Below are 18,852 nucleotides of genomic sequence, written 5' to 3'. Positions count from 1 at the left end.
ACAAAATGTAATTCTAATATTTCCATACTCGTTTACTCTTCCTAGTATACGTTAATAAATTTAGGTTTAAAAAGGCAAACACTAAATGTAATTTCGAAGTTAAGCTGATTCACACACCAATCTAAAAGATTAACCCAGCTCTTCATGGTCAGACAATGGTTCCATGTACTTTAAAACTGCCATGAGGCATTATCATATTGCCTAGATTATACAAGCGCTCCAAGTGTCTTTAAGGCCTAGCATGACTTATAGGCCAAATCTTGACTTTTAGCATTAATTGGGGGTAAATCCTAAACATTTGTGTCTGTTGCTCCTAAAAAAAGTCTCCTGATGCAGTGCTGAGACACTCTAGTTATGGTACCACCACCAAACGCTAAACACATAGGTGAAATAGTCATCCCTTTTCAATTCAGTTGTCAGGCTGTGGCTTGATAGGGCCTAAAAACTTTTGTGATACCAATGAGAGCTTATAACTGAAATTCAGGCTGAACAGATATTGTCTAAATACAGGAACCATGTGAATTATTTTATGAATCATATTCTCCTTCCAGATATATGCTTTTGTAGGAACTTCCTGTAATAAAGATTGGTCACTACTCTTCTGTCTCCTTGTACTTGAGTATTGGTCTAGTATCCACTCATTGCATTTTCTGCAGGCAGCCAGCAGGAGGTGAACTTGATGAACCCCATGTACAGTTTTGCTTTCTGCAGGAGATATGTACATCACAGTCCATGGTGAGAAGTAGTAAGGGGATAAGAGACAGCAGAAGACGGTTAGGTGAGTTTGAAATTATGGGTTCTTGAATGATCTTTTAAATGAGCAATAAGTAAGAGCAAGTCGAATAGGACAAGGAAGACCATTCCAGAGAGTTGGGGCAGCTCTATAAAAGTCTTGTATCCGTGTGTGTGATGAGGTTTTGAGTGAGAAAATCATTATTAGGTCATTGTAGGAGCGAAGAGAGCAGCTAGGGGAGTTTTTTCTATCAGGTCAGAAAGGTAGGTGGGACAAGAACTGTGGAGGGATTTGAAGGAAGCACAGGGGATGAATTTGATTCTCAGGTGAAATGGAAGCCAATGAAGAGAACTACAAAGAGATGAAGCGGAAGAGGAGCGGAGGGAAGGATGGATGAGTCTGGCTGCAGCATTCATAATAGTTTGTAGAGGAGAGAGCCGGGTTAGTGGAATACCAGAGAGGAGGAGGTTACAGTAGTCCAAACGAGAGATGATAAGAGCGTGTACAAGGAGTTTGGTGTTCTCTGGGGACAGGTAGGGGCGGATTTTGAAGATGTTGCGTAGGTGAAAGTGACAGGACCTGGAAATGCTCTGAATATGAGGGGTAAAGAAGAGGGAAGAATCGGAGGTGATGCCAAGACCACGTGCCTAAGGGATGAGTAACAGTCAGTGGAGAATGTCAGGAGTGGAAGATGATAAGTTCTGTTGGCAGTTTGCTGTTAGAGAAGCCACCACCTCATATCTATAATTATCAAATTAATTGTTGGTGACTATTTACAAACACTGTTGGAATCCATTTTGCCTCACACTTTTACTAAAGGCAAACGTTTTCTATGGTGTTTCTGAAGTCACATATGATGTACTGATTGGTAGAACATGGAAACGTGTGAAAGGTAAATCATAGTGACTGTCTCAATGAATTACATTTAAATCTTTAACATGTTCTACCATATTTTTTCTGACATTGAAGAAAGGGCAGGACTTTGAAAGGTTATCATTTTTCCAGTACATGAGTTATCTTTTACTATATACCACACAACATAGCACTTTTTGTGAATATAAAACAAAGTCACTAGCATCTACAGTAAATTATATGCATTCGATATTAGAAGTGGCAAAAAATTGTTTTCTTTTTCTATTATTTTATGGCAATATGACTACTTATAACATCTGACCAGTATGCACAGTAGGTTGGCAGAGGATGTGCAAATAAATAATTTCCCTCTAAACAGGGTCTGTTTCAGCTCAGACGTTGAAAAACGTATAGTATTTGTTTTTTTTTTCTCCAAATCCTACATTAAAATGGAATTTTAATCATTTAAATGCACTTGAATGAAGTAATTTACCAGCTGCTTTGGTTCTGCTTATGTGATTAGAAAAAAATAAAATAAAATCACCATCTATGCAAAACAATAGGTATTTTAGAAAGTGAATTATGAAACAATTAGTCATTTTTATGTCTCTAAACACGATTAGCACAGTTAACAATTTGTGTCTATTTAATGTTCCAACTTATTAGGACTTAATATCTCCAGAATAATCAGTTTTAAGAAATATAAAGAAAAAAAATTATACTTTAGGTGTTATACGTTCTATTACAAAGAATAATGGACTAGCTGTGAAACAATGATTAGATTCCAAGGGTTCTAAAAAACCTGGGACACTCCTGGTGGATAAATTGTGTCTGAGCATCAGTATGGAGATTGAAGTACAGATTGGCCTGATTTATTAAAGCTCTCCAAGACTAAAGAATATAAACTTTAATGGGAGAACCTGTGTGATCCAGCAAAACTGGAATGGATTTCTTAAAATCATTTTCTATTAGTTGGCAGAGGTTTTCACTCCTGGACCAGATTTATTTCGGATTTGCTGGATCATCCAGGTTCTCCAATGATAGTCTATCTTCTTAAGTGTCCATCAGTCTGGAGGGTGGCTGTCAATATGGATAGTGAGGTGCAGGACGTATCCATAAGTTTGGAGGTGGAAGAGAGTAGGGCTATCAGCATGGAAAGTGAGTTAGAGGATATATAGTGGATGTGACCATCAATACAGACTGTCATTTATGGATATGACTATCATTATAGACCGTGAGAACAGTGAGGTATGGCAGTGGTCCCCAACCTTTTTCAGGTTGCAGACCACTAAAAGCACCCCAGACCATGCATGCACAGGGAGCCATGTGTGAAGAAACTTCCTCTAGAGTGACGTCATGATGCCATAACCCACCCCCTGTCCCTTCCCAGGTCTGAGCCTTCGATGGGAGAGTGGGCAGGTTATGTCCAGAGATAAAATGCCCACCTCCCTGAGCCTGCGATGTCTCCGGGAGATGTGATCTGCGACTCTAACCGGTGCACCCCCCCCAGTGGGGTCCTTCTCCTGACACCGTTGGTGGTTGCACCAGCCAAAGCTGAGGCCCACCTGAAAGAAAGCCGGTATTGGGGGACCTCTGAGGTATTGGATGTCTCCATCCATCCAGGGCTGTCAGTATGGAAAGTGAGTTACAGGATATTGTCCATTGAGGCTACTGATTTGTCCACCAGACTGTGAGAAAGAATGGTTGGTTTGCCAGTATGGATAATGAGGAACAGGTTGTGTTTGTCCCACATACTTTGGAGAATGGCCATCAAATAAGTTCATAGAGAGTGGCCACTAAGGGGGTAATGCACATAAAATGGTGATTAATCACTGGGAAAATAATGCCATTTGGATACTGATCACTGAAGGTTTAGTGCCTATGCACTGGAGAATGGTGACTGAGGGGGGCAATGAATGTGTCCTGGAGACCGGTCACTGAAAGCTCACTCCATATACACTACTGATTATTTCAACATTATTATTATTACACAGTATTTATATAGCACCATCATATTACACAGCGCTGTACAAAGTCCACAGTCATGTCACTATCCTGGCTGGGATTCAAACCTAGGACCTAGCTCTGTAAAGGCCAGAGTGCTAACCCCTGAGCCACCGTGCTACCAAACATTGATACATAAATGGAATTAGCTGTGTATTATAACCTACTGGTGTATTGGGTAGCAATCCCTGTGTTTCACGTATGTAAACTAGTTTAATAATTTTTTAAATTTGTTTACACTTTTTGGTATTTCTTTTAATGATATGTTTGCAATAGCCACACAATCTATTACTAAATGTAAAACTTCTTCTAAATGTATAACTATTTGGATTAGATGGGTGATCTATAATGTAGACATTCATAATTTACTTTGATTTTACTTTTTCTCTCTGTTTTAATAATATCCTTTTAGGAAAAAAATATTATTATGAAGTTCTGTATTGTTCTACCAACAATCCGTATGTGATACCTGCTGACATCCCTCTAAACTTAGTTTCCTTGATGAAATGATACAAAACAAAGAATTTTTTTCTTTTTTTATATATAGCAGGAAATAAATCAAAGACACAAGACCTTATAGCATGTGAAAATACTATTCTGTCACTGAAAGAAATGCCAAGCCAAGCCCCTGGGTATACAAGCAAGTTATTTTGCCTAGTGGAAAAAAATGCGTAAACCTCTAATAAAATCCTAAAATTAATCTAAAATCTATTGTGTGTTCAATTCTAACCCTTTTGTCAACACATTCTATAAAATATTAGATTCCAGATGTACCTAACTTTCAGGGACAGTGCTAGATGTTAATTATATTGCTTTTTTTTTTTTTTTATTTAGAAAACTAAAGGAGTTGTTTAATTTACACCAGACTTATCGCCAACATTTTTACTTTATTTAAAGAGGTAGATTACCCAAATTAGACTTTCACCATGATATTGCTTCGATAAGCTTATGCAATGTCGCATTTATTTCCATCCAGAGTTGCATGATTGTTTCTCCATGATGTTATATTGATGGTGGGAGAGTCAGGCTGCTGGGTAAAGTCTTCTCCAACACATCCCCAAGATTCACACAGGGGTTAAGGTCTGGAAGTCTGTGGTTACCAAACCATTGATGAAAGCTATGCCTAACAATGCTCCTTAAACCACTCTATCACATATTGAACCTGATGAATCCTGGCATTGTCATCTTTGAATATGCTTATGCCATCAGGGACGAAGTTAATTGAAAAACCTGGTGATTCGGTATATTCAAGTAATCAAATGACCTCATTTATGGGGGGCACATAGCAGTGCTGAACCAAGACCTGACCAACTGAAGCAAGCCCAGATCATACAGTACTTCCACAGGCAACCCAAACCGTAAAACTGCCCCACAGGCACCACAGATCATACCATTGCCTCCACAGACACCAGAAATCATAACACTGCCCCCATAGGCACAAGAGATCATAACGCTGCCACTTACAGGCACCTCAGATTATAACACTACCCCCACAGGCACCCCAGACCATAATACAGCCCCCACAGGCACCCCTGATCAAAACACTGCCCCTACAGGTACCCAAGATTATTACACAGCCCCTACAGGCACCCCAGATTATAACACTACCCCCACAGGTACCCCAGACCATAACACTACCCCCACAGGTACCTCAGACTATAACACTGCCCCTACAGGCACCCCAGACCATAATACAGCCCCCCACAGGCACCCCAGATCAAAACACTGCCGCTAAAGGTACCCAAGATTACAACACTGCCCCTACAGGCACCCCAGATTATAACACTACCCCCACAGGTACCCCGGACAATAACACTGCCCCTACAGGCACCCCAGACCATAACACTGCCCCTACAGTAGGGACCCAGACACTTTATTTTTTACTTAAATGGTTTTCAGTTAATATTATGTTGAATGCAAGAAAAGGACCAAACCCCCTTTTTGTTTTTTAAGAGGGAATGAAGAATACCATCATATTTAGTTAGGGTAGTTTGCTTTTTTAAATCTGTATCTTTAATTGGCAATTGCAATCTCTATGCATTTGAATGATTGCCACTTTTTCCAGTCTCACCGCTTGTGGAAAATGACATCAGTCACTGATTGCCCAAAATGTAGCGGCAGCAGCCTCTAGTGGAGAAAGTGGAAAATATGGTGGTCAGGGTGTTTGAAATAATCACCACTGATCCCTTTTGGCATTCTCACGTTAAAGTAGTAAATACCAACTGGTGATCATTAGTAGGTGCCATCTTTCAAATGTGGTGGTGAAAAAAGTGATGTAAAAAGAAGACGATCTTGTTGAAAAGTGGCAATCGTTATTTTTATTAATGCGGACAAACTAACAAATGGACTGAGACTTCTGTGAAACATGCTGTTCATATGTTTGATTATGAGCATCACCAATCACTTTTCAATATTTATATTAAATAACATTATATTATTTTATAAAGTTGAAGTTTGATTGCATATAACACAATAGAAATGACAGTTTACCACCAATCTTGTATTAAGTCTATATTGCTCTTGCAGTAATAAATCTTGCTTTAAATACAGTAAAATAGAAACGGTCCTAATCATTGAAATCAGAAATAAATGCTGCCCGAGTTTTAGCCATTTTGGAAATGTGACCACATGCTTTCAGATCACAAAGAACTGTCGGCGTAATACAAACCTGACCCGGCTGGCAGATTACAAAAAAAAAAATAGGAACGTTATTGCAGAATACACTAATAATGGAACATTATTCTACACAATGCTTCATTGTGGATTTATAAGTGTGTGTGCTTGCAGTAATCACAGACTCTTTTTTTCTATTGGAATCCCAGTGTGTTTTACTATAAGGCATAACGTTCCCTGCAGTGTCTTATTTAACAACAGGGATGGCTCTAAGCAGAAAATATTGAGCAAAATAAAACAGCTTGTACAGGGACCTTTGTTTCACAGTCCTTGGCAAACTCGGGCAGTTGGGTTGCCAGAAATGTGGAGGCTTCAGCTTCATTTCATCCTAGATAAATAGAATCTGGAGGTACAAACAACCAATTGGGTGCAGATTTATTCCATTCATGCAATAGAACTTTCATTTTACCTTTTCATCTTTGAGCCTTCATCTATTGGCTGACATTTTCAACTTTTGTTTTTTAATTTTTCCTTAGGAGTTCCACTCAACAGGTTGAAACTCAGTTAGCACTCCGAGCCAGCTTTTGTTTTTACTTTCTGTATATTTTTCATAAAGCTTCCTTTAAAGGCTTAGTATACAGTTGTGGATTATTTTCAAGATTAATGGAAGGAAATATGAAAAAACGGGTAAACGTAAATGAGAAATATTATGGTGCCTAAAAGGTATATATTTATCATTTTAGATTGGTTATAATGGCAAACTAAATCTTTTACCTTCTGATTCGGGGAATAGAATGCAGTAAGCATGCATTGCTCACTGCATTTGACACTAGTTAGTCTGTAACCTTTAGCACTGGCCATGAAGAGCCGGATGGTGTTCTTTTGATCATGTAATTGGTGAGATTGGAAAAAAAAAAACAAATATGGTTTATAATCTAGTCAATGGAGTGACCCCACAAGTCATTCAATGGAATCACCAATGGTGCACTCCAAGATATGATTAACTAGGCATGCACAGCCTTTTGGAGCACTAATAAATAAAGGGCACATTTATTGGAGATTATACAGCCATGTGCTTCTTGAGATAGGAGGAATATGCTCAGATAGGATGGAGACGCCACCTTTTGTTGCAATGCCACTCAGAAAAAGGAGTGCTGCTGACTGGCAGAATCAACAGGTATTTAAAATCTTGTGTGAATATATGCAAAATAAAAGCATCCTTACCAATCTGGAATGGTTTTAAAGCAGTATCTCGGCACTTTTTTTTACCATGGAAGAACCCCTTGAACTAGCCCCAAGTCCTCAAGTAACCCCAGCTATAATTACTATATCCAAAGCTCACAGAAAATGAATGCAGTGGTCAGTGGGGAGAATGTCCAAGAATTCTGCATAGATCTTTAGCAAGCAGCAGCACGAATTGTTATCTGATTTTGTCATTACTTATTTTTTTGTTACCTTACTGTAGGAAAAAGTTATAAATCTCTAGCTGGGTTCCTAGCTATTGCTAACCAGGATGCATGCTGGGAGATTTAAATCAGCAAAGATTGGAGCCTCTGCTTCTGTATAGCTCTGAAAATGTTGTCTCTGTTTTTTGAATAAGCCATCAAACACCTCAAAACATGGTGTGTCTTATTTAGGACAGAAGAATGTCTAGAGCAGTGTTTCTCGACCTGTAAAACATACCTTTAAAACAACTTTTAGGTCTTCAGGGAACTATAATAACTACATCAACAGCTCATGGCATACTTGCATGGTGGTCAGTGGCGAGAATGTCAACCTTACAGATAGCCAAAAACATCAGTGGTGTCAAGATAAATGCCGAGAGTCACAAACTGCTCATTGCTCAAGGAAAACCCTAGCAACCCCTGGAGGAATCCTGGTTGAGAAAAGCTGTTGATGATAGTTACAGTTTAGGTTAGAGTTTATTAAAGATTATCAACCAGTTGGCAGTAAAAAAAAATAAAGGGGATAATGTGCATTTAACCAGAAGAAAGACACCATGTCCCCAGTACCATCAGCGGTGTTCAACCCAGAAATTTTTTAAGCCGGGTGGGAAGAAAGTGTAGGTGGGTGGCAGCCCCTGTATTTTGACCCAACTCTTCAGTAAGCACCCAAAAACAGCCGGGTGGTCACTGAAAAGTGGCAGGTGGTGTGCTCAGCTAAAAGGAACTGAGGAGAACACTGCATTAGGTACGATCACCATCCTCCATATTTCTTAGCTTTGCCTCTGAATCATAAGCACTGGGTATTTCACAAATACTCCAATTAAGGGGAGTGTGGCCATAGACTAAGTGAAAGTCTCTTCAAAAGTAAAAGATGGAAAGTTATTATACCTGCACAGGCTGGGATGTCATAATCTTAAAATTAGTAGAATGTACAATAGATAGAATACAAATATGAAAAGAAAAATATTTTATAGATCTTTATTCTAAGTAATACCTTTACCAGTGTAAGGAAAAGTCTTTTCGGGTGAAAGATTGTGTAAAGCCTAAAAGTAAAAAATTCAACTATAAATATGAATAATTATTTATATTTAAATAGCACCTTCGGCTAAAACCACATATTGCAAATTTACTTTACAATTAATAGGAATGTTCTCCCCATGGTTTGCTCTCCTCTAAAAGTTAAAAGCATATCACTATGCACTAGAAACGACAGAAAGTGCTAGTCCAGTCCACATTCTTATCATCATGTTTTAGATTGATTGATCTATGATGACAAGGGCTGAACAATGCACACACGTCCCGGGCATGGTGGCTACTACAGCCCACTAGGAAGGCCATGAAGCACTAATGTAGCCACCCCAACAGAGGAAAGTAAAGGACTGGGATGTTCCAAAGATGTTTATGGACAGAAAAACATTTATATTAAAACCTCTTCTGAATAAATATTTTAATATCAGTATTTAGTATCACTTAGCTTCTTTTATACTAATAGCTTGCATGGGATTGATGGCAACAGATACAGTTCTTATATGAAAATAGATAAGCCCATTATTTTTTTAAAAAGTGAAAACCGTGAATTAAACTTTTCTTTCTTTGTTTTCCGAAGTGGAGATTAACATTTTATAGAAAAGGTATAATTGACAAATAAATCTGTTTCTTCCCCCAAGAAAATATAGGTGTCTGTCCAACTGCCTTTCAATACAAATGGGTCAATCTAGAAAGAATAATCAACGAGGTAGAGAACAGAGTCACACCTGTGCGTTTTTGCCTGTGTTTTCCTATTGGAATCAATGGAAACACATCAAAAGGGGCGCCGAGGAGTATTTATGTGCAAAATAAAGTGCATCACAAATGCACAGCAACACACATGGACACGTCTTTTCATTCTTCAATGTAAACCGCATTATGTAAAATATGTTTCAGAAGGTGTGAATGGCCCCTAAGTGTGCAAATTATCTCTCAGCATTGACCTACCGATGCTGCTGCCTCAGTATTTCCTGTATACTGTCACAGTATTCAATAAGTTATTTAAATACACAAAACAGCAATATATTAATAACATTGATATTTGACAGTTGACATTGACAGTTACAGATCTAACAGTCAAGTATTATTTGCAGTCTTCATCCAAGTCTGACGGCCAATATTGATCATCCATGTAGTGGTTGATGTTGCTTGAAGTACTGGCCTCTGGTATGCTTACAGTGGTTTCCTGACCCCTAGTAAGAAGGTCTTGTTCTAATTGGTCCTCAACTATTTTATACAGGTCCATGCACGTCTGAGCATCTTCTACAGAAGAGTGTCCATGTCTACCCACCTGCATCAAAAAAAAAAAAAAAAAAAAAAAAAAATACAATTTATATGCATGTAATTATATATGACCAATGTATCTCTGACTGCCGTGAAGGTGTTCCATGTGTTGGGGATGTATGACAATCAAAGGGTAGTTTTAAACGTGTTTTAAGGCAGCGGTCGTCAACTGGTGGTCCGTGGCTCTGGCTGGTGAGCCCCCCAGCGTGGTCAGAAGAAGCACCCCACTTGGGGGGGGGCACCGGCCAGAGCCGCAGATTGAGTCCCCGGTACGGATTGCAGGCTTAGGGCAGTAGGTGGGTTGTGTCTCAGGACATAACCCGCCTATTCCCCCATCACAGGCTCAGATCTTCAGTGGGAGACTGGGCGGGTTCTGACATCATAACATCACTATGGGGAAAGTTTCTTCCCCTTTAAAAGACACCCAGCTCCCCAAAAATGCAGTCCGGAGCCCGTAAGTTTAGTGGTTTGTAGGTCCAAAATGTTGGGAACCACTGTTTTATGGAAAGCTTCAATAGAAGTGATCTGTTTGGCTAAACAATCCTCAATTCATTTCTACAAAGTAAGAATATGGATGCCCCTCTGCTCTGGTGATTTAACTAACGGATGAACACCAACCTTAGCACAGACCTAGTATGGTGACTGGGAAGATTCACAAAAGTCTAATGTTTGGCAATTACCTTCAGATCTAAATAAACCGGGAAGCCCAAGTACTTCCTTGTTCATATTCCATGAATTAAGAAGTGAAGAAGAGCAGTCGGTTGGGGTTCCTAATTTCAATCATCAACCCACTGGGTAAACATTCGCTGCCACAAAACACCTCTGCCACATGTGCAGTGTGGTGTTATTCTTGGTAGCGGTCTAAGCAGGTGTCAGCAACAAACAATAATAGGATTAAAGAACTATTTTGGGGAAATACATAAAAACATGCTCCATATTCAAATTCAGGAAGCATATTTAACTATAATCTGGTTATAAAGAGGTTGCAGGGATTTACAGAGCCGTGTTGTCCCCATGTCCTTTTAGACGGGCGCACTACCTGGCAATTTTAAGTAACCATCTGTTTTGAGTGGTTACTGAAAAGTTGGGTCACAATACAGTGATCACCACCCACCTATACTCTCTCCCCACCTAGCTTAAAAACATTTCTGGGGAGAATACTGCAAAGAGAAAAGGGGGTTCATTATCCCATTACCAACAAGGTGATGTCCATTACCAGTTGAAAAAAAAAATGGGCAACGAAAAGTTATCCTCCTTATAGAACCAGAAGACGTTTAGAGGTGAAATTAAGAGATTGTCCATTGTTAATCATTAGCTGCCAATGAGAATACTTTCCACTATTTACCCAAGCAACCAGCATTATTTTGGGACCTGGTCACATATGATGACATTACTGCACCTTCATGGTGGGTTTTTAGGGAAAGTTGTTGAGTTTAGGTAGGTGCTGACAGGGAAGTGGACCTTACAAGTTGAATAGCTTGCTATCAACCAATAAGAATGTGCAGGTGGTGGAAAGGGGGAAGCAAGTGTTGAGCCCTATTAGAAAGTTCCAGAACTTTGTAACTAGGTTCTGCTACAACAGAAAGGTTTAAAGAGCTGCTGAAGCCATGTACACAGATCCCTGCACTTCATACATTCCTCCTGGTTTCTAAAGCATCTATAGCTCCAAATCTCATCTATGCTGAACAAACAAAAGCAATAAAAGGATTCCTACACAGATGCCTGTTTCCAGGTAATAGCTGGGTCAGATGACCACATAAAATCCCAAACCTAAAATTCAGGCAGATCATCTTTTTGTCTTCTGACGATAACATAAATCTGCCTTCCCTATGGCAAAGGAACGGCTCTATTTCGACACGTGAGATCAATATGAGCAGTAAACCAAAGAAGGAACTTTTAGCACAGTGTGTAGTATTATAGATTTTCTGAGATAGAAAAAAAATACCGATTTGTTATTCTAATACAAAAAGAGTTTAACATATTATTGTTTTTTTCCAATAATAATGTTTTTTCCAGTAACTTTACTCCAAAAATTCTGCTAAGTTTCTATCTAGACATGCAGAAAATGCTCAGTGAAGCAGGAAACAATAATAAATACCCGGTGTATATTTATATTTACCTGTATCTTTTTCTGCAGGAGATGCCAAGCTAGGCTCTTTAGGGAAGGCGTGTGTGTTAGGCACGCCATTTTGGTGAGATAACATATTTTACTAGTGTCTCTTGTTTGTTCCTTGGGATGGTAATATTTTAGAGCTTTGAAATCATTGTTTAATGCATGTCCAATTACTCGCTTATCCTTAAGCATGTTCAAGATCTGGAAAACAATACATAGAAAAGGTTATTACACAGAAAAAATACCAGATCAGCAGAAGGCATTACACATACGAAGAAGTCTTTATCTACGGCAAGATTTTATCTTTATCTATTGCAAGATCCACATTTTCACTTTCAGTCGAACCATCTCAAGTGAATTAAACAGCTGTCCAATTGAAAGGGAATTATTTTTGGTCCACGTTCAGACACATAAGCAGTGTCATGTGAATGAATGGAAAATCAAATCTGATCGGAATTTTCTATTGCTATACATAGGGAAACTTTGAAACTCTTCTTCATTACGTTACACGATCTCACACTGCGCAGGCGCGAGATTGGGTGACGTAGATGGGGAAATGGATTGCCGATCTCACTGCGCAAGAGTGATATTGGCAATTTTTTTCTCCCATTAAAGAAAAGGGCTCCTTCTGCACATGGCCAAGATAGGTCGTGCGCAGATGGAGCAGCCAAGAGCCTCCCGGGATGCGTGACTTAGTTAGCCGTGGCAATCAAGACAGAAAGGCGAGGTGCTTTTTTTAAATATCATATTTTTGAAAAAATTTACCGCATTAGACGTGATGGAATAAATATAATTTTTACTTTATATAAAAGGGTTGTCCACACTTTATGTAAAGAAAAGATTTTGAGTTTAGGTCCGCTTTAAACTATACAAGAATTCATTGTTGGTTTCACAATCCTTCTGGTGAAAGATAAATGGAAAACCCAACAGGGAAATCAAACTCCCTTTGTAATGGCCACTAAAACGGTGATACTGATGTAACAGAGAAAAGATGGCACTGGGGATAAATCACACATTGGCTTTTCATGTTCCCTGCAAAGAGCCTCAAATTGATTCAACCCATCTTTCCAGATGATTTACCCTTCAGAATCAAATCACATGAAATAACTAAGCAGCACTGACTTGCTTCAATTTGTAGATGAGTTCACATTTGGAGCATTTACTTACATATTATTGCAGCACCATTACAGAATTGCCTGTAATACTAAGTGATGTAATAAACATAATATTCTAACATAATACAGAATCACAGGAAAATGATACAATGTCATCAATGCCAAGTTTCATAGCACTCACCTCTTTCTGTGCAGTTTTAAATGGAATGGCATTTTGCATGTGTCGCCTGGTGATGCCACTCCACCGCGTTCTGTAGTCTGTGATTGGCAGCTCTGGCTTGACGTATTTGTCATATAAAACCTCTCCATTGTAGTTCACAATACTACACCGTGCCAGTTCACTGATCCTACCGCCAGGCCCTGTGCCAACCATCTCACAGTCAATGGCAACACACTTCCCAGGTTTTAGCCAAGAGCAAGGGGATGACGGTCTTGTTGAGGCAGAACTGCTTGACACAGACAAGCCACTGTCGTAGTCACATGATGCAGAAGATATTGTAGTGGTGGTTGGCAGAGAACAAAGCATGGACTTAATCTTATCGAGTTTTTCAGACCGTTCTTCCGAGCAATTGTTGCTCACTTCATCTACTTGTGGTCCATGCGTAGTGCCATGCTGCCCACGTTGCTGCAGATATTCTTTGTACTTCAAGAAACGTTGGTGTTTACGACTCTTCCTGTGGCTCTTAACGTTAGGCTCCTCCATCAGGACCTCTTTATGGAAGGAGTTCAAGTAATGACTGGACCCACGGAAGCCGTAAAATAAACTGTTGGCTGCTTTGCCTTCCATCTGTAGGGACTGTGGAGATAACACATTAAAAGGATTAACAAATGAAAGCTACCAGAAGGAGCACCTGTCCAAAGAGCACCTGTCACTTGGTGCATTTTACAGATACAACTTGTGGGCTTCGTCCCCTCAGCGAGGAGGTAATGTGAAAAAGAAATTACTTGTGCAAAGGTTCTGCAAATGGCTCCATGTTTAAATCTTTAACTTTTTTAGTTCTGATGAGTGGTTGGAGCCCTTGTCAGACTTTTCTTGAGGTCAGTTATTCCGTCAGCTTGATTCACTCTATTACCCCTGGTCAATAGGACTAAAAGTCCAAAACTTTGAGCTGTCACCAGAACAGAAATTGGAAATCTCCAAAGGTGATATTTGTTCCGGTAACAATTAGTTAAAGGGGATTTCCTTTGCTATTATTAATAATTTTACTACACAGTATTTATATAGCGCTGAAATATTATGCAGCGCTGTACAAAGTCCATAGTCATGTCACTAGCTGTCCCTCAGAGGAGCTCACAATCTAATGTCTCTACCATAGGTATATGTCATTACCACAGCCAAAGGACAATTGGGGGGGAAGCCAATTAACCTAACCTAATTTTGGGATGTGGGAGGAAACCCGCACAAACATGGGGAAAACCCGCAAACTCTATGCAGATCGTGTCCTGACCGAGATTTGAACCTGGGACCTGGTGCTGCAAAGGACAGAGTGCTAACCACTGAGCCACCGTGCTGCCCACATAACAAATGAGATCTGTTGTCCCTGACCTGGAATGCTATATGAAGTTGGGGACTGCTGGACACGATAGACTTTTGCAATCAACTATCTTGGATGAAAATGATCTTGTGCAGTTTCTAAACCAGGGTTCCTCCAGAGGTTGCTGGGGGTTCCTTGAGCAATTTGTGCTTCTCAGATCAGCTTAACGGACACAAATCATCTTTTTGGCTATCTGCAAGGATTACAATCTTCCCTATGCCTGGCAATGTAAGAGACATTCCTCCCACTGACCATCACACTAATGCACTGTGAGCTGTGGATATAATACTTATAGAAAGGGTTCCCTGAAGACCTGAAACTTGAAAATTTCAAGGGTTGCCCCATGGTAAAAAGGTTGAGAAAGATTGACCTAAAGCATGGACTATGGTTAACTCTTCTTTATGCCTTCAAAGCATTTGGGATTTGGTGCAGGAGGCCCAATTCATTAAACAGACCTCATATTCTAGTACAAGGTCCATGTAACCAAAACAATGCAACTTAATACTACATGATGGAAACTACATTAAGGACTGCTGGTCCTGCATTGTCCATGATATGAGAATGGCTGCGACTGGCACCCCAGAACACCCAGATGAGAAGTAGGGAGAGTTCTTATCATAGGAGGACAACATTGTCCTTAGCAGGGAGTGTTATCACCTAGGGCAGGAAATGCATCAGTGGCAGGACCACCACGTCTTAGGCTGCATACACACATTTAATTTTTTTCTGGCACAGTTTCCAGCAACAAAAGAGTGACAGATGAATGAATGAGCACTGTACACACAATGCTGTTCTGTTCTATGGAGAGGGGAGAACGAGGGAGCTGTACTCAGCAGTGCTCTCCTCTATTGACACATATAGCAGTTTTTCTGTGATCCGTCCGCATCAATGAATTATGTTGGACAACAGCTGAACACATCAGATTCTTGCCAGTCTTCTTGTGGCGACCCCATAAGGGATGAATGGGGGCGGCAGTCAACCACTAGCTGTCAGATGTCGGTCCACACCCTAGCGCACGCCACATGCATGTATACACGTCGCATGCATCTGCATCTCCAGGCCTTGCGTCTCCAACGTTCACACGCCAGGGATGTGAGGCCAGGGGACACAGATGCCGGACTGGCAAAGCCGAAGGACTCCGCGGGTTCGTGGGAACCAAGTAAGCCCTAATTCCATCAAGTGTGGCTCCGGGTTATTGCTTTTTGTAATGAAATTTAACCCCGAGCCACACTCAGGATTACTGCCTGGGAGGTTAAAACGGAACTAAACTCAAAACCGCCCAAAAAAAAATACACTTACTTTCAATCCTGCAGGGCAGTACCACCCATCCAGAGGGTGTCTTGCATCTGGCCCTGCCTAGGCGATCAAGAATGAATGGGAGCGCAGAGCCCCCCTGGGACACCTACATCACCCGTCCCGGGAGGCTCTTGGCTGCTCCCTGTGCACATGGCCGAGGTGCAGAAAGAGCCCTTTCATTAATAGGAAAAATTGCTGATCTCACGAATGCAGTGTAATCAGCAAGTTTTTCCCAATCTACGTCACCTGATCTGGCACTTGCGCAGTGTGAGAGCGGGTGATGTAGTAAGAGAACGCAGAAGAGAGAATAAGAACATCAATTCCTCTGCGCCGAGCCATAATTGGATACTGGGGCGACACGGGACCCGATAGAAGAAACCTCCCAATGGACTGATCTGTGGGACTGAAGGTAAGTGTGATTTTATTGTTTTGGGTTCGCTTACACTTTAAGCACCAGTCTTGTAATGCATATGTTTTATTTAGAGGTACCTTTTAATCTGATTCTGGCAGTGTGAAACAGCTTGCTGGCCTCTGTCAAGAGGAAGTAAAGTAAAAAATGCCCAAAAAAACAAAACAAAACCAAAAAAAAAAAAAACTTACCATCAATCCCGCAGATCAGTTGATTGGTCCAGGGGTTTCTTTGGGTCCTACACCGTCCCGGCATCCGTTTCTGAGCGAAGCGCACCACTAACTTGGCCTCCACTTCTGGGTTCTTCTTCCTACATCACCCGACCCAGGCGCAAGATTGGGTGACATAGGTTGGAAAAAGCTTGCTGATTCCAATGCCCATGCGTGAGATTGACAATTTTTTTCACTTTTCTCGAAAAGGCTCCTTCTGCTCATGCCCAAGCATCTCTGGCATGCGCAGAAGGAGCACCCAAGAGCCTCCCGGGATTCATGACGTAGGTAGGGAGGCTCTGTGCTCCCATTCATTATCAATTGCCTAGGCGATCAAGAATTAGGGGGTGACAGTTGCACTTTAAAAAAAATACAAACAAACAGAATTTTTACCTAACATAAAGGGGTTGTCTACCCTTCATGTAAAGTGAAATTTCTGAGTTTAGGTACGCTTTCAGTGCCCCAATGCTGCACCCCATCAGCAGGGGGCGTGCCACACAAGCAAAGGACCCAATGACAGCTCTCTCTATCACATGTGTAACACCGCTGATGATGGCCATAGCAAACCATGGTGTGATGAGGATGGAGGGGGCCCTTGATCACTACAAGTCCCAGCATGCATTGCTCCTGGTGCCCACTTACCTATCCTTGCTGAGATAAGTGAAGGAGTCACTTTATTATTGTTATGTACAATTTTAGGTCACCATACATTTTTTAAAAAATAAAAACGGATACTTTTATAGAAACAACTGCTAAAATGTCACAGAATTCCAACAAGCTGGGGGAGTACAGGGCGACCAACTATGTGACTGTAACAGAAGCACTGCCAGCTGCTTGTAATTCTATAATTCTACACCCGTTCCATGACTTGCTCTCACCTGTCACTGCCGGTGCCCGCCGACTTTCCTCACACAGAACCGTTCACAGCAACCACGTGTTCCTCTACCGGCTTCTCTCAGTTCTATGCCCGGGCATGTCCCTGTCCTTGTTGGCCTGTGATTGGTTGCTACTGACAAGTGCCCGCCTTTCTTTAATTCTGATTGGATAAACGAAGCTGCCTGGATCGTAAAATTAAAGAATGCAGCCAGGCTGGAAGGGGTGACGTCATGCGCGAATGCACATGCTATAGGTTGCAGCGTGTCTCACGTAACGATAGACTGCCGGGTGGGTGATTGGTCAGACAGATTAAAGGCTAGCTGTGATTAGTCAGCCAGATTAGGGACCGGCTGTGATTGGCTCTAAAGGATTTCTGTATGCAGTACAGAGCCTTATTTCTCCGTGCACACGTGTTTAGCACGATCAGCGAACATTACACAAATGTTACAAACGAAGTTTATGTAGATTTGTTTCTCTTTTGTGAAATTGTACAACTTCTGTGTTCACTGACTTTGTGCTTGTCCTGGTGACAACTGTTAAAAAGAAGCAAATCTTAAATTTTAGAGTTGTCACAAGAACAAGTGAGGACACTTGGGTGGCATTAAAAGGCTGATGGTGGCCTACTAAGCATGTCGTTTTATAGGCTGTATTTATAAAACAGTGAATGTGACATTACCTCATGGGAATCTTCCCATGCACAGGTAGCTGTGTGTCACTCAAAGGGGAAGAAATTACCCCTAGAGACGTCATGATGCCAGAACCTGCCCAGTGGGTTGGTTGTGTTCAGAGACAAAACCCGCCCACTGCCCCGAACCTGCAATGCATACGGTAGACATGGTCCATGGCTCTGGCCAGTTTGTCCCCCCTCAAGCGGGGTCCTTCTTCTGACCCTGCTGGAGGGTACACCGGCCAGGGCCGCGGTCTACCTGTCAGACAGCCACAGCCCACTGGGCCACGGACCAGGGTTTGGGGACCCTTGTTTTTAGGAAATTCCTTGGTAAATCCTTCCTCCCCCTTTTTCTTTTTCTTCCAACCTTTTTTTGAGCTACATAGCTGACAGGGTGATCAGCTACAAGAGGCAGAGCCGTTATGATCCAAGTGGGGTTCAAGACATTCAAACAACCCAGGGTCAGTAAAGAGCAGCTGATCTACACCCTGGTTGAGCATGATCCCAAACAACTACTCGCCCAGGGGCTTGACGCCCAGGAAGCTGCTCAAACCCAGGTACTTTGCCAGCTTCATGTGCTCAGTACCCGGCTGGATCAGCTTTTGGTCCCCTCTATTGCTTCTGCTATACCAGTGGCCTCTGCACTTTACCTACCACACCCACAACGATTTTCTG

The 18,852-nt window shown here is 41.2% G+C and overlaps 1 protein-coding gene across 1 annotated transcript; it reads right to left on the bottom strand.

Annotated features, from left to right (window-relative positions):
* Positions 1 to 8,611: 8,611 nt before the first annotated feature.
* Positions 8,612 to 17,634, bottom strand: AEN (apoptosis enhancing nuclease). Its single transcript, XM_072402711.1, has 4 exons — positions 17,513 to 17,634; positions 13,367 to 13,981; positions 12,077 to 12,271; positions 8,612 to 9,964 (listed from the first exon to the last, which is right to left on the bottom strand). The coding sequence occupies exons 2-4, from the start codon at positions 13,970 to 13,972 to the stop codon at positions 9,758 to 9,760; spliced, it is 1,008 nt and encodes a 335-aa protein (XP_072258812.1). The 5' UTR covers positions 13,973 to 13,981; positions 17,513 to 17,634; the 3' UTR covers positions 8,612 to 9,757.
* Between the last annotated feature and the right edge of the window lie 1,218 nt (positions 17,635 to 18,852).

The sequence above is a fragment of the Pyxicephalus adspersus genome, chromosome 2 (genome assembly GCF_032062135.1).
Source record: "Pyxicephalus adspersus chromosome 2, UCB_Pads_2.0, whole genome shotgun sequence".
NCBI classification, from domain to species: Eukaryota; Metazoa; Chordata; class Amphibia; order Anura; family Pyxicephalidae; genus Pyxicephalus; species Pyxicephalus adspersus.
Note: the sequence above shows the minus strand (reverse complement) of the source record. Positions and strands in the feature narration are given on the sequence as shown.